The sequence below is a fragment of the Bos mutus genome, chromosome 23 (assembly GCF_027580195.1).
Source record: "Bos mutus isolate GX-2022 chromosome 23, NWIPB_WYAK_1.1, whole genome shotgun sequence".
Classification (NCBI taxonomy): domain Eukaryota; kingdom Metazoa; phylum Chordata; class Mammalia; order Artiodactyla; family Bovidae; genus Bos; species Bos mutus.
The window spans coordinates 30,509,349-30,525,979 of NC_091639.1; the positions used below are offsets into that span (position 1 = coordinate 30,509,349).

General features: G+C 41.7%; 1 protein-coding gene across 2 annotated transcripts; it reads left to right on the forward strand.

The window, feature by feature from the left end:
* Positions 1 to 4,113: 4,113 nt before the first annotated feature.
* On the forward strand, positions 4,114 to 15,911 carry ENPP5 (ectonucleotide pyrophosphatase/phosphodiesterase family member 5). Of its 2 annotated transcripts, none has more exons than XM_005896633.3 (4): positions 4,114 to 4,183; positions 7,128 to 7,991; positions 8,731 to 8,907; positions 13,274 to 15,911. In XM_005896633.3, exons 2-4 carry the CDS (start codon positions 7,163 to 7,165, stop codon positions 13,699 to 13,701), a joined length of 1,434 nt encoding a protein of 477 aa, XP_005896695.2. In that variant the 5' UTR covers positions 4,114 to 4,183; positions 7,128 to 7,162; the 3' UTR covers positions 13,702 to 15,911. The 2 variants fall into 2 exon arrangements, with proteins under 2 accessions (XP_005896695.2, XP_070217370.1); XM_070361269.1 differs by having other exon boundaries at positions 4,147 to 4,323.
* The last annotated feature ends 720 nt before the right edge of the window (positions 15,912 to 16,631 follow it).

The window sequence follows — 16,631 nt, forward strand, 5'->3', positions numbered from 1 at the left end:
TTTAGATTCTTTTCCTATATAGGGCATTACAGTATTGGGTAGAGTTTGTGCTATATAGTAGGTCATTATTAGTTACCTGTTTTATATATAGTAATGTGTATGTGTCAATCCCAGTCTCCCAGTTTATCCCTCCCCACTTACCCCTGGTAACCATAGATTTGTTTTCTACATCCGCAACTCTATTTCTGTTTGGTAAATAAGTTCATTTGTACCATTTTTTTTAGATTTCACATATAAATGATATCATATGATACTTGTCTTTCTCAGTTAGACTAGTTAAATTTAGATAAGGTCTTACTGGACTAAAGGGGCCTTCATTCCAGTGACTGGTGCCCTCATAACAAGGCCACGTGAAGACATAGAGACTTACAGAGGAAAACAGCATGTGACGATGGGGGCAGTGACTGGAGCTGAGTTGCATCAGGCCCAGGAATGCCAGAACCAGTGGAAGCTGGAAGAGACAAGGCAGTATTCTTCCTTGGAGCCTCTGGAGGAGGGTGGCCTGCCAATATCTGGACTTCAGACTTCAAGCTTCCAAAGCTGTGGGAGAATACATTTCTGTTGACCTAAGCCATCCAGGTGGTGGTGATTTGTTCCAGTAACTCTAGAAAAAATAATATACTATGAATACAATTTGCAAAATCTGGTCATGCAAAGAAGTTTACAAGGTTATATTTGACTTCCATAAAGCTTTCTGAGGGTAAAGCATACTAAATGTGTGGAAATAGAGTCCTATTAGGTACAAATATAGCATTAGCAGCCTAAATTACTGATAAGCATAAAAATACTTGGACTAAATCTTTAAATAGTCTATAATTTAACTTTTCTTTCATTGGGTTGTACTTCTGCTGAGTACAGTGAAGTACTACTATTTATCAAGTGAAAAGTCATCCCTAGAGACAGCGGATAATCAGAAATTAGGGCTAAGTCAGGAATTTGGGATTAACAGATACACATTACTATACATAAAATGGGCTTCCCTGGTAGCTCAGCTGGTAAAGAATCCATCTGCAATGCAGGAGACGCCGGTTCAATTCCTGGGTTGGGAAGATCCCCTGGAGAAGGGAAAGGCTACCCACCCCAGTATTCTGGCCTGGAGAATTCCATGGACTGTATAGTCCATGGGGTCACAAAGAGTCAGACATGACTAAGCAACTTTCACTTACTTATATATAAAATAGATAAACAACAAGGACCTACTGTATATCACAGGGAACTATATTCAGTATCTTTTAATAACCTATAATGGAAGAGAATCTGAAAAAGTATATATATATATATAACTGAATCGCTCTGCTGTACACCTGAAACACTGTAAATCAGCTATACTTAAATTAAAAAAATAATTAAGGTCGGTTCAGAACCAGAATCCTTATTGTTGTTCAGTCACCAAGTCGTATCCTACTCTTTGTGACTGCATGGACTGCAGCATGCCAGGCTTCCTTGTCCATCCCCATCTCCCAGAGTTTGCCTAAGAGAATCCTTGTGATTCTTAATCTATGGCTGTTCAATATGTGAGACTCATATTTTACAGAATGTTCTATAAAGGCTTAAGAGATAGACTTTGCTTTAATTTATTGTTGTGATGAAGTATATTACAACCCTAAAGATTTTTTAAATTTTTGTAAAATAATTTTCTCATTCACCCTACCATGGTGTATACACTAGTTTTGAAAAGAATACGACTGTTGCAGAACCAGTCTCGGCTATTTCATTAAAAAAAAAAAAAATCCTATTTTAGTTTTAACTCAAACCTCTTCTAGCTCCTCAGAAAGAAAATAATTCTGCTCTCAAACCCCTATTAGACTTCTTTAGATAGGTAGAGGAATCCCCATCTGTACCCCAAAACCCTTGAAAGAAGCTGATTCTTCTGTTATACCATTATGCATAAAAATGTTACTAGCTCAGTCATTATATTAATCAACAATTATATTAATTCAATAATATAAAACAAAGGAATAGCAACAGTCAACCAGTTTGTGGTTTAGGCCAGGGGTCCCCAGCCTCCAGGACCAAATGCCTGATGACCTGAGGTGGAGCTGATGTAATCGTAATAGAAATAAAGTGCACAATAAATGTAATGCATTTGAATCATCCCTAAACCATCCCCACCCCACCCTGAGTCCATGGAAAAATTGTCTTCCACGAAACCTGTCCCCAGTGCCAAAAAAGTTGGGGATCGCTAGCTTAGGTGACCATAATTGGCTGAGTAGTGATGGCAATTGGACAGAGCTCAAGGCAACAGACAGGGCAGAAGGGCTGGTACAGATGTGGAAGCAGGATTTCCATGTTTTTACAATCATTCCTCTATCTCTACTATGTAAGCCAGGTTTTTTCCCTATTAGCAACATGAGTTATATCATTAGCCTGCCAGTTGACTCTAGATGTCATTACATGGAGATCTGGGCAGTGTCTCTGGGCCCCTCGCCGGGCCCCTCATGAGTCATTTTCCGTGCTGTGCATTGTGGTTAACAGCTGCATCATGCCTGTGTCGCAGAGGTGACTTGTGAATACAATCTTGTCTTCGTAAAAAGTTTGCAGAGCCAAGCAGTGCCATCTGAACAGACTCCAACAGTATTCAGCGATCCATGTAAAAGACAAGCCTGTTTTCACTACTCTGCTCTCTAATCAGCATATGCTGTTCTCTGAATGTTTTGGGAGAACATAGGGTTGGTCTATTCTTGGGGGACAAAGACTTATAATATTGGGCCACCCTGTTCCAAGTTGGGGCAATTTCAAAGGACAGGGCTTTGGGGACTTGGAACAACCTGTTCAGCTTCACTGCAACTGAATCTGGCCAAACACAGACATCAGTCTCCCTCTCAATCCCCATCCCACGTGTGGAAAACCATAAACTCAAGTCATTACAAATAAAAGGCTGTGGAAGAGTGCCCAGATCCCCCTGTGGGTGGTATGACGCTGTGGGAAAGGAGCCATTGGGGTAGGGACTGTCCCTCTATGGGAAGTTGAGAGAAGGAGAAAAAACAATGACCAAAATGTTTGCCTTGTTTAATTAACTCTCAGCAAGGCTGTCTATTCATTACAGTTCTGGTGTACCAGGGAAGTGAGCTCCAGGGGACCCAGAACTACTGGTTCTGCTCTCCATTTTAACCGCTAATTAGATATTTACATTTAAGTTGCAACAACCAGCAGATATTATTGCCCATTGCAGGGTGGTTAGAATTAGGTTTGGGAATTGTGTAGATGGACAAATTTTTTCAGGGGAACTGGAAGTCACTGCTATAATTTATGATAAATATAGCTGAGATCATATTGGCAAACTAGGTACCTGTCTGCACTCCTTCCCGCCTAAAAATACCATCCATTACAAAACAAAACAAAACAAGACAAAAAACACTAAAAAATTAATTCATTTCAGAATGGGAATAGAAGAAACAGGGTCAAGAAAGAGGAATCAGATCCAAAGTTCAATCCTGCATGTTTAAAAACAAAGCTAGGAGCAGAATCTGGTGCCTGGCATAGCTATTCAGCCTCGCAGCGGGTGCAGATTAACCCGATTCTGAACCTGGCTTGGTGTAATATGTGCATTCTCAGGAACCACACTATTGCAGATTCCTCAGAGACCTGACCTTGCAAAAACCAGGACGGTAAAATTAAATCCTTTTAAATTAGATTTTGCATAGTCCCATTGACCTCCCGGGGTGCTCTGGTGTTCCTCGGAGCAAAGTCCAGAGTATGGTGCTACCCATTTGTGATCAGAAAACAGAAGAAAACTGGAGATGAGAAATCGGGTAAGAGAATAGTAGCTTTTAACGAAAACAGTGTTGAAACACACCAACCACTATTGGGAGTAGAGCCCTATGACCTCTCTGCATCACTGCCCACAGCATAACTGCCCGTCTAGAAAAGGCACAATGCAGAATGTTTCTGTGATCCGGCAGAGGGGGCCTTAGCGAGCCCTGGGGCTCCTTCTCCTTCCTGCCCCCTGGAACCTCCAGGCTGGGTCCAAGTCACCCCTCACTCCCCTGACTCCCGCCGGATCCACCCTTCAAATCCCGCAGTGCCCGCCCCACTGATTGACAGGCGGGGCAGCCACTCCCAGGAGCCCGGCTTTCTCTTTGTCCCGTAGCCAATAGGAGCCAAGAGGCGGGGCCTGCGGCCGGTAGGCGGTGCTGGTCAGGTGCAGTGCTGGTCAGGTGCTCTGCGTTGAGTTGGCGAGCAGGTGAGCAGCTGTGGATTTGGGGGGCACCCTTTGCTCCCGCCGGCTCCTGGCTGTTGCCCCGGGTCTGCGGGAGGGATCCCTTTCCAGGCCTTCCCTCCCATTGCCCCAAACCGATGCGGACTGAGCGGATCGCCGCGAGGGTAAGAGTCGGGGAAAGTGGGAGGCTGGCCTCCTCGAGACCCACCTGCCTCTTTAGGGACCCCCAAACTATCCTTCCTCCCGTTTCCACTGCACACTTGTACAGAGCCCACGTTAGGGCATCTTCTGGCCTCGGTGGGCGGGCTGGAGTTCTACAAATTGGGAACGTACCCTACGCCGAGATCCTTCCCGGAGCTAGGATGAAATCCCGGTGAAAACGATGGGGAGACGCATCACCATCCTCTTGACGTCTGTTCGCTCTACATACACCTTCTCATCCTTCACTTTCTCTCCTCTCCTTTCTTGGCGCCCCTTTCCTCTAGATTTCCAAGGCTGTAGGGGAAGGGCTGGAGGGGCGAGGAATTGGAAAGCAGCCCAGTGAAATCTGGACCCAGAACGAGGGATTCCACAGCGCCATGAAGCACTTTGTGTTGGAAAAGAAAGAAATCAGATTTCTTCCATCCCCACCCCCGCTTCCCTGTTTGTTGCTTTATGTCATCGATGTGATAATGTTGGTTCCTCTTACCAAACATTCCTAAGCTTGAGGCAATGGTTAGCCTTTGTTTATTTGCGTTTGTCCCAGGAAAGCAGTTCGGTCCTGCTTATTACAGTTGCTGAATTAATTTACTACAATAGAGGAGAAATCAGATGTTTCATGTCGTTGATTCATTTTTTAGCTTTAAATTATATTTGGTTCATAGTATCCTTTCTTGTGTTAAGAAAGTGAAGGACAAGAGAGGAAGAGGAAGAATCACCATTCTTAGCTAGAAATGTTAGTAAATATTTTTGCAGTTCCTTATTGGGACTGATTATTCATGTTCCTTCCAGAACTGGGTAGTTTCTTGCCATTTGAAGAATAGTTTTTTAAATTTAATTTTTGAGCCATTGTCTGGAGATCAATACCTACAACAATTTCAGTTTAAGTAATGTTCTGGTATGCTGAAATCATGGTTAAAAAAAACAAACAAAACAAAACAGAAGCAGAATGCTTGCCCCTGGTAGCAAAGCAGGCATGCCAAGCAGTTTTTATTTACCAGCACTTATAAAATAGGAGGGCAAGACAGGTTCTTTTTCTGAGGTTTAAAAATGTTTTCAGCATATTCAAATTAGGAAGGTGTCAAAAACTGAATTCAAGAGATTTCTTGGCACAAAATATAGTTAGATCCAGGTTTGGTGGGCTTATAAATAACTTCATGCAAGAATGAAGAGCAGAGGGAAATCCTTACTGGATTTGCAAACCTAATGAGAACTGACAAAATTTACATATGTATTGTTTTTCGTATTATCTCTTATTAGCTTTCTTGAATAGAATAAAAGCTTTTTAGAAATAGAGGCAGGTGAACAACAGCAATTACAACTGCTTTGATCCCAAGAGATTTATTTAATCCTGGGAAGTGCCTGTTCTACACACACCACTGATAAGATTAAATGTTGATGAATTTTAACATTAGGAAAAATGAAAGTGAAAGTCACTGTCTTGTCTGACTCTTTGTGACCCCATGGACTGTAGCCCACCAGGCTCCTCTGTCCATGGAATTCTCCAGGCAAGAATACTGGAGTGGGTTGCCATTTCCTTCTCCAGGGGATTTTCCCGACCCAGGGATCGAACCCAGGTTTCCTGCATTGCAGGCAGACGCTTTACCAACTGAGCCACCAGGGAAGCCACTAACATTAGGAAGGTCAACATCAAATTTCAGATTTACGCTTCTGTTATACTTAGTTCCGAACCTAACTGTTTTATTTAAAGAAGACTATGTTTTGATTGAGGGCAGAAGGAGAAGAGGGCGTCAGAGGATGAGATGGCTAGATGGCATCACTTATGCAATAGACATGAACTTGGGCAAACTTCAGGACATGGTGAGAGACAGAGAGGCCTGGTGTGCTGCAGTCCATGGAGTCTCAAAGAGTCAGACATGACTTGGTGACCAAACAACAACAACAACATGCTTTGATTATTTGGAGAAGGAAATGGCAACCCACTCCAGTATTCTTGCCTGGAAAATCCCATGAACAGAGGAGCCTGGCAGGCTGCAGTTCATAGGGTTGCATAGAGTCAGACATGACTGAAGCAATTTAGCACACACACATGCTTTGATTATTAATACATGAATACCGATTATGTTTCACAAATATATTAGAATGTCACAGTTTTCATGTCACTTCAAGACACCAAGTTAATCTCTTACTATGATGGACCAAACATAAGGCCTTGCCATTGAAACATGGAGGTTTACCTATGTATTTTTAAACAATATTATTTTTGAATTTGCTAGTGCTAATTCCTGTTGCTAGGTTCCTACAGCATGTCGAACACTAATGATGAATGTGTCCATAGGTATTTCAGTTCAGTTCAGTTGCTCAGTTGTGTCCGACTCTTTGCAACCCCATGGACTGCAGCATGCCAGGTCTCCCTGTGCATCACCAGTTCCCGGAATATTTGGACATGTATAAATGTCCATGAGCAGGAGCCAGAAGTCTAAGTCAACCTGAAAATGTTTCTGAAAAGTTGTATGCAAATTATTTCATCTTTTAAAATAATATTTGGGGATATAATTTACATAATTTCTTTGAGGAAATGTTTTGGTAAGTTCTTAGAAACTAAAACAATTTCTAAAGTGTGAATATATTTCTTAGCTTTGTTATAGAGAGCCCCATGTTTCTTGTTTAAGATGAAATTCTGCAACATAAACCTTCCAGGCTGTGATGTATACTATAACTGGGGTTACTAAGTGCCATCATTCTCTGTTTTGGGTAAAGTATGTAAAACGAAATTATTGCCATTAACTTCTATATTTTTCTTATACAGATTATCTTACACTGAAGCAATCAAGTAGTTTAAAAATGACTTCAAAACTTCTCCGGGTGTCCTTCATGCTTGCTGCATTAACACTTTCAGTTACATTTTCTCTCCAATCAGACCAGCCAAAGGTTCTGCTAGTTTCATTTGACGGATTCCGCTGGGATTATTTATACAGAGTTCCAACACCCCATTTTCACTATATTATGAAATACGGTGTCCAGGTGCAGCAAGTTACTAATATTTTTATTACAAAGACCTACCCTAACCATTATACTTTGGTCACTGGCCTCTTTGCTGAGAATCATGGTATTGTGGCAAATGACATGTATGACCCTATTCTGAACAAATCTTTCTCCTTGGATGACATGGATATTTATGATTCTGAGTTTTGGGAAGAAGCGACACCGATATGGATCACAAATCAGAGGGCAGGACACACGAGTGGTGCGGCCATGTGGCCCGGAACAGACGTCAAAATATATGGAAGTTTTCCCACTCACTACATGCCTTACAATGACTCCGTTTCATTTGAAGACAGAGTTGCCAAAATTATTGAGTGGTTTACGTCAAAAGAGCCCATCAGTCTTGGTCTTCTTTATTGGGAGGAACCTGATGATATGGGCCACCAGTTGGGACCAGACAGTCCGCTCATGGGGCCTGTCATTTCAGATATTGACCACAAGTTAGGATATCTCATACAAATGCTGAAAAAGGCAAAATTGTGGAACGTTCTGAACCTGATCATCACAAGTGACCATGGAATGACTCAGTGTTCCCAGGAGAGGATCATAGAGCTTGACCAATATCTGGATAGAGAGCACTACACCTTGATTGACCAATCGCCAGTGGCCGCCATCTTGCCCAGGGAAGGTCAGCCTGAACTGAGTGGTGATCTGGGGCGGGGTGTGGACGTGGGTCTTCATTGCTGTGTGGGCTTTTCTCTAGTTGTGGTGTGAAGGCTTCTCATTGCAGTGCCTTCTCTTGTTGCAGAGCACAGGCTTTAGGGCCTGAAACTTTTTACAAACCTCATCTCAAAGCCTCATACCAACCTGTTATTCATTATTTCTGTTTTAAAGGTAGATTCTGTTTGAGTTTTAAACAAACTCAAAACGTTTAACATGCCCAAAAAGAATTTGAAAGAGAATGGATACCTGTATGTGTATAACTGAAATCACTTTGTTGTGCAACTGAAAAGAATCCAACGTTGTCAATCAACTACACTCCAATATAAAATAAAAAGGCCTTTTTTTTTTTTTTTGTAAGTTTTACATCCCCAGGGTTGCAAAGAGTTGAGCATAACTGAAACAGCTTAGCACACTCATGCACACATGGACATGTGTATTTAAGTCTTTAGAGATTTCTGGTTCAATAAAATGTCTTCTCTGAAGGTGAATTTATTTTAAGAGAAGATTATTTCTCAGTTTCCCCCGTGGGGAGCGGGGGCGGGCAGGGGCTCTAAATTGTCTGGTAAGACTTCATTACCTTGAACTTGCTGACTGTCTACATCAGTAGGATGTCTGCATTGACTGACCTCTGTTACCATGGTTGCTTCTTGGCTGTAGCGGTGAAAGTCTTGTTCTGACTGCTTCTCCTCGTCCTTCTGTTTTAGGCAAATTTGATGAAGTCTATGAAGCACTAGCTCAAGCTCATCCTAATCTGACTGTTTACAAAAAGGAAGAGGTTCCGGAAAGATGGCATTACAAACACAACAGTCGAATTCAGCCCATTCTCGCAGTGGCTGACGACGGCTGGCATATTTTACAGAATAAGTCAGATGACTTCCTGTGTGAGTATGTTACAGTCTTTCTCCCCATTCTGCATCATCTGCTAAAGTGGAGGCCAACTGGGAGTTGTTTCTGCTGTATTCAACATTCTGTTTACCGATTGAATAACTAGGCTAGTGTCATACATTAATAGCTAAATAAAGATCCAATAAATATCCCAATAAAGATTTACTGGGACTTTAAAATGAGGTAACCTACTAAAAGTGAAACATTTACTTCTCTTGAAGTCATCAGACCAAAGATAAGCACTGTGCCCGTTATAACCATTATGTTCCTGAGAAAAACCTGAGTTTTGTAAATTGAATCATTTTCTGCATCTGCTTCATACTCTGGTTTCATAAAAGCGTCATCTCTATTTTTCTCTGCAGTTGTCAGCTTTCTAGTTTCTTTTGCCCTGTGGCTCTACAAAATATAGGCCAGCTTTGCTTTACACCTTGGGAACATTTCTAAAAAGAAGTGCATATTGGCATGGATAAACATATATCAAGATATATTTTCCTAATGAATACTTAGTGGTGTAATTCTGGAGGTGTTTCCATTATATAAATTTAGAAGATGATGGAAATCCCATTGAAAATTCAAGCGTACAAAATAACTTTCTGCCATCCATAATAGAGGCTTCCCTGGTGGCTCAGATGGTAAAGAATTTGTCTGTACTGTAGCAGACCCAGGTTCGATCCCCGGGTTGGAAAGATCCCCTGGAGGAGGGCATGGCAGCCCACTCCAGTATTCTTGCCTGGAAAATTCCATGGACAGAGGAGCCATCCATAACGTGTAGTTTTCCCTTTTCACACAGCTTTTAACAAGTCAGTCAAATGGAAGTCATCCACAGGATGTAACTCATCTTTATCGTGCCTTCCATTTGCATATTTGCTCTCAAACTGACTGTCCACCCTTACCCTGATCTGCTCTGTATCAGCAGTGACAGATCCCTGCTGCTGCTGCCGCTAAGTCGATTCAGTCATGTCCGACTCTGTGCGACCACATAGACGGAAGCCTACGAGGCTCCCCCATCCCTGGGATTCTCCAGGCAAGAACACTGGAGTGGGGTGCCATTTCCTTCTCCAATGCATAAAAGTGAAAAATGAAAAGGAAGTCTCTCAGTCATGTCCGATTCTTAGTGACCCCATAGACTGCAGCCTACTAGGCTCCTCCATCCATGGGATTTTCCAGGCAAGAGTACTGGAGTGGGGTGCCATTGCCTTCTCCGATATCAGCAGTGACAGATCTCTACAGACTAAATTTCCCAAGCTACTTTATAAGCTGGTTTCTGGTTCCATTTGGCCAATAGAGAACCTTGGCAGGAGTATGGAAGGCAGGAGTTTGGCAGAAGCCAGGGTCTGTCCCCCATTCTGTCTGCCCCAGCCTAGGACTTCATGTCCACTGTGATCCCAGCTCTGGAAAACCTCCCTGTCTGTGGCCTCAGCTCCTACTAAGTAGTCCTGCCTTTGGGGCTCTGGTGACTCCGCCTCTTCCTTCTGTCCCTCCAGCTCTGGGGGCCATTGAGGTTGCCACTGGGGACTATTCCCACTGATCTACTCACGGGGTAACCTTGCCATCTCATGTTTACTTCTGATCTTCAACACTAGCCCTCATCTGAAACTCCCTCTCTTAAATTACCTGGCATGGGATCTGCTTCCCTGGCTGATAGAGACATTCACACGCACTACCAACCAATTCACTGGGGGTTGTTTCCATTGTTACTGAATGTTGAAGCAAGCATATGGTACCGACACTGACTAGAAATGCTCCTTGATACATTTGAGATATTAAAAAAATGTCCCTTTAGGTAGAATTGGGTTCGCATCATGTTTATTGATAAAGAGAAAAGCAGTTACCTGGCAGTGGCATTGATAGAGCATAAATGAGTTATACTGGCAGATGTATATGTGATGGATTCAGATCCTTAAAACAGGTTTTACATACAGATAATAATCTGTAAACCAATAGTTATCAGGCCAGGAGAGCTGTATTAAAGTTTTTAAAAATAATTTCTTTGGCCATGGGAATAGTTGCCAGCTTTATATGTTCAGGCTTTCATGTATTGTGCAGGTGACTCTTATGTGAGAGGAGTTGCTTAGAAAAGAACTGCTGTCTCTGAAGAGACAGAATTACAATTAACAATTAACATAAATGTCAGTGGCTCTCTTGAAACTTTGGTTCAGTGAACTACAATTACATAATAGAGGGTCACTCCTATTTTGAATCTAAAACCTTAATGGTGCTCCTGTTTATGTTAATGTTCAACATAATTATTTTTTCAACAAAATAATAAAGTACTGGCTACTACAGTCCTTCTCAGCCTGAGTTCTAGAAGAGAATTCAGCCCTAATGTCCAAAAGCAGCGGTTCTCAAAATGTGTTCCCTGGACCAGCATCATCCAAATCTCCTGGGAACTCATTAGACATGCAGATTCTTGGGCCCAACCCAGATCTACTAAACTGGGAACTGAGAGGGTGGAGCCCAGAGATCTGTGTTTTTACCTGCACCCACCCTCCCTACCCCGGAGTCTCATACACAGTCAAGTTTGAGAACCACTGCCCTTCAGTTCAGTTGAGTTGAGTCGCTCAGTCGTGTCCGACTCTTTGCGACCCCTTGAATCGCAGCACGCCAGGCCTCCCTGTCCATCACCAACTCCCGGAATTCACTCAAACTCACGTCCACTGAGTTGGTGATGCCATCCAGCCATCTCATCCTCTGTTGACCCCACTGCCCTTAGGCATCCATTATTAAATACTGTCTGCTGGATCAAGCGTTTATGGTAGGGGCTACCGCTAGGAAGGGCTTCCTGGGTGGCTCAGTGGTAAGGAGTCTGTCTGCCTGTAATGCTGGAGACCCAGGTTCAATTCCTGGGTTGGGAGGATCCCCTGGAAAAGGAAATGACAACCCACTCCAGTATTCTTGCCTGGAGAATTCCATGGACAGAGGAGCCTGGTGGGCTATGGTCCATGGAGTTGCAAATATTTGGACATAACTGAGTGACTGAGCATTCACCACTAGGAAAAAAAGTCCCTCTTCATGGGAAAGGTTTTCTAGGTCATAATGAGTTCACTTCAAGTCTGATTTTCTAGTAAGAAGTGTGATAGGATTTACTTTGCCTTCATGGTTAGAGTCTAGATCCAACTTTTTCATAGACAGGAGCCCAACAATCATCCAGTTACAAATTATATAATGGCACATTTCCCAATGTTCCTGTTGATTAAGTAGAATAGCACAGCCCCAGTCAGATGATTCCTAGTGATTCATAAATCCAGCATTATTTCCCCTTGAATAAGAAACTCAAAAGAATCATAGCACTAAAAATGACTCCTTTAAAAGATGGATTTTGCCAGGCAGATTTGGAATTACTCTGAGAAGACGACTCTCAGAGGAATTGATTTAGGATTTTTTTTTCAATTCTGTGTTCCCATTGCACATTTCCTAGTAGCAAACACAAGCAGTACAGGCCAATTTGCCAGTCATTCTCACCACCTTTAAAATACAGCCTTTCAATTCTCTTTGGTTGCCATTTTATTGGCAGTAGAACCCTGATATTATGCTAGAGCCACAAGCCTTTAAAAGGCAGCTTTTATTATGCAGGGGTTTTCATCCTTCAATTTTGTATCTTCTTCTGACTTATCAAGACTCCAAAAGTTTTTAACTTTTTTTGTAGCCGTACTAAAGCAGACAGTGCTAAGCTGGATCCTGATCTGAAACACCAAGACAAGATTTTACCCACAAGTTCAGATCTTTATTTTTTGATTGTTGTTCAGTCACTATGTTGTGTTCAACTCTTTGTGACCCCGTGGACTGCAGCACACCAGGCTTCCCTGTTCTTCACTATCGCCCAGAGTTTGCTCAAACTCATGTCCATTGAGTCGGTGATGCCATCCAACCATCTGGTCCTCTGTCACCTTCTTCTCCTCCCGCCCTCAGTCTTTCCCAGCATCAGGGTCTTTTCTAATGAGTCAACCGATAAATTATGAATTATCATAATAATAAATTATGAATTATTGGCTTCATGACTAAGGCACCTTTATCCCTTTATCTTTAGAACAATAACTGGAACATAGTAGGTACCTAACAAGTAATTGCTGAAAATTAGTTTACCTGCCAATAAAAAAAATCACTTTTGTGTTCCCCCGACTTGGCTCAGGGAAGTTTACCCTTCTTCCTGTGGCCTATGGGAAAGATTTATGATCATTTGACTTTTCGTTTCCTGAATTGAATCGTGATGTTGACCACAGCAGAGATGATGTGTAAAGGATTCTTTTACTTAAAAGTCAAATTAGATAAAATTTGCATGTAAGTCCAGCATTCAATGATACAGTTATTTCCATTTTAATACCATCTGGTTGGCTAACTTGTTCATGCATTTTATGTTCACAGTAGGCAACCACGGGTACGACAATGCATTAGCAGAAATGCATCCTATTTTCTTAGCCCACGGTCCTGCCTTCCGAAAGAATTTCACAAAAGCAGCCATGAACTCTACAGATATGTACCCCCTGCTCTGCCACCTGCTCAACATCACTGCCCTGCCTCACAACGGATCACTCAGCAACGTTCAGGATCTGCTCAGTTCACCGACTCCAAGAGCAAGTCCTAATACCCAGACCCCTCCTCTCCTCCATGGTAGTGTGAAACCAAGAGAAAATGAACAAGACGAGTCATATGCTTATTTCATAGGGGTGTCTCTCGGTAGTGTTATAGTTATTGTGTTTTTAATAGTTCTCATTAAACATTTAATTCGAAGTCAAATACCTGCCTTACCAGATTTTCAGGCTGAAATATCTCAACCATTATTACAAGCCTAATGCTTCTGTGATGTGAAGATGGCATAGTTATGTCAGTGTTTAAAGGTTTCAGATTCTAGGGAACTAGCTTCAGACATTTGCACAGACCATTAAGCAGTTATGTAATATACAGGGGCAGTCACACACACATACACACAAACACACACACACACATGGACCAAAATATACTGACCTGCAAAGGATGAAAGATGGGGAAGTATATTTCCATTGTTCTCTCTGGCTTCCGGTAGATAAGATCCTGCTTTATTTGTACTTGGCACATACAATGTATATATTTAGCAACTTTGCACTATTTGAAGTACCTTACACATTGCACTTTACTCTCCTAATGGTACTTTTATGTGAAATGCACTTTATTGACAATTATGTCTTATCATTCAGTAGAAAAAGACAAATTTTACACCTATGTCCCAGAATACTTGTTATTCCTTGTTCTAATGGAATGAAATTTCTAATAATTCCTGAATAATATAGAAATATATCTCCTTACATTGGGAGAATGGGAAGAAAGTGAAAACTGTTGAAAATGAAATGTGATGACCTTTGAACGTTGGATTTCAGAGAGATGGGTTCCCAAAGCAGGGTGCATCTGTGAGCACTCCTTGTCATATTTCTTTCCATACGACATGGGTTTTCATCTTATTTCCCCCGCAAAACAGAGATCCAGATGCTGCTGGATTCATTCTAGGCATATCATTTCCATCGTGACATTCATTATTGCTACTTCCTGATGTAGTCATTTTACTCTGATTTTGATAAAAAGACACCATGAATATACATTTGCTTCCTCTCAAGTCTAGCCCTGCCCTAGAAGGGTAGAAGGGACCAGGCATCATCTCAGCAGTGTTTTCTCTTGCTCTGTAATTATTTGCTTCCTTGAAAAATAAATCACTAGTAATTGCGTTAAAAATCAGATTAGATCAAAGAGTGTTTTGTTTCTGGTAACCTGTAGTGACGGAGCCTTTAGATTTGAGCATTTGAAGGTCCAGCATTGCAAGAGAGCACAAAATATATTGGGAAAAATGTCAGCGACACAGTCCTTGAAAAGAACTGTGTGGAGCTTGGGGGAAATAATTAGGAGTTTAGGGGGAAAAAATATTAGGCAGGACCAGTGTTTGCAATGTACCCAGGACAGTGCTAAAGGGTGCCTGGTGGCAAAATTTAGTGAGACACTACCTAGAGGTAACAGGTATTGAAATAAGAGTTGAGATTATAGCCTTGTTTCCTTGAAATATTTGAATATCTACTCACATATGCTCAGTGGAATCAAAGATGAATCCAGGTTCACAAACAGACATTACTCCTCAGTAGGACTTTTCATTCACAAAAGACTTTATCTCCTCAGTAGGGTTTTTCACCTGCCTGGTCATCGCAGCTCCTCATTCCCACCATGGAAAGCTGTGCTTTTGGTCTCTTAAGTAGTCTGGTTGGGGAGAGGGTAGTATTACCAGTGGTTTCTTAGAGGAAAGAGGAAGCCCCAGAAGAATAGCTTTCCTTGAAGAAAACAGAAACCAGCTTATAGATATGTGGCCCATAGATACTACTATGCTTTTGTGTATGTTTATGTGCCCACCGGCAAAGAAGTAGGTGAAATGGCAGAAGTGTTCAAGAAAGAAACCGTACATTTGAGGTAAAGAACAAAAGTGGCAGAGTGAAAAATAGAAGTGCTTCCTAAAATCAGGTGAATGATTTTTAAATGCTGATGCCAATAAAGTGTTGGGACCTAATTCTTAATACAACCTCTTAATGGGATAGAATGAAATCACTGGAAATGTATCAGTAGCATAGATTAAGAAGCTGAGACATGAGATGGTAGACAGCAAACTCCTCAGCAGGTCTGAACTCTGGATTAGACATTTTAGAATATGCGACTTACTCATATTGGCTTGCTTTATAGCGATCAACTGACCTGTGTGATTCAGATGCCACATCTAATGACCTGAAGATGAAATTGGTCTATTTAAAAGCAGTTACTATTCAAGTGCAATCTGTGTATGTAAATTAATTGTTGTGTTAAATTCATTTTAGAGGGTGCTATGATGACCTTCGTGGTAAGAAGAGAGTAAATTCTCTAACGCTGATGAAATCATTAAAACTCTGAAGATTTGATTATTGAATGGTTCTTTTATTTACAGATACTTATTTTCCTGTAAAATAGCAGCGGAGAGTTTACCTGAAAGAAAATAAAATTTTACACTTTGCTGGGAAAACCTTGTCTCTCATGTTTTGACAGTTTTGTTGTTGTTCTGGTTTTACCTGCATGGTAAACTTTTGTGGCCAAACTCTCTGGCCAAACTTTTGTGTACAGTCAACACAAGTTAGGACACAGAAATAAAATGGAGACCGGCTAATCTTCCTGACTGTAAGTAAAAACTTTTCAAAGGTCAGAAGAATGGAATCCGCCCCCAGCACAACACTGACATCTTTCCTCCCCATCTTATATCAACTGTTTTGAAGTTCATTAATTGATACCATTTTTCCTGTTCAGGGTATGTTTTATAATTTCTTCTGCCTTTGCCACCTGCCATTTAAATTGAAAACTGCTTTGCAAAATGCTTTCTGACCTCTTAATTAGAATTGATCCTGTTATTAGTTTCAGATTCTTACAAGAACCTAGTTATAGAACATCTATTGTTGTTGTTCAGTTGCTAAGTCGCGTCTGTTTGTGATCCCATGGACTGCAGCACACCTGTCCTCTGCGCCCTTCACTATCTCCTGGAGTTTGCTCAAACTTATGTCCATTGAGTCAGTGATGCCATCCAGCCATCTCATCCCGCCCTCCTCCTGCCCTCATTCTTTCCCAGCATCAGGGTCTTTTCCAGTGAGCTGGCTCTTTGCATTAGGGGACCGAAGTATTGGAGCTTCAGTTTCAGCATCAGTCCTTCCAATGAATATTCAGGGTTGATTTCCTTTGGGATTGACTAGTTTGA

What these genes read in the sequence shown, in the direction of transcription:
- ENPP5 (XM_005896633.3), top strand. Translation starts at nt 7,163, where the DNA reads ATGACTTCAAAACTTCTCCGGGTGTCCTTCATGCTTGCTGCATTAACA. An exon ending in CGCCATCTTGCCCAGGGAAG is followed by an intron (nt 7,992 to 8,730) that starts GTCAGCCTGAAC and finishes CTTCTGTTTTAG; the next exon opens with GCAAATTTGATGAAGTCTAT. An exon ending in TAAGTCAGATGACTTCCTGT is followed by an intron (nt 8,908 to 13,273) that starts GTGAGTATGTTA and finishes TTATGTTCACAG; the next exon opens with TAGGCAACCACGGGTACGAC.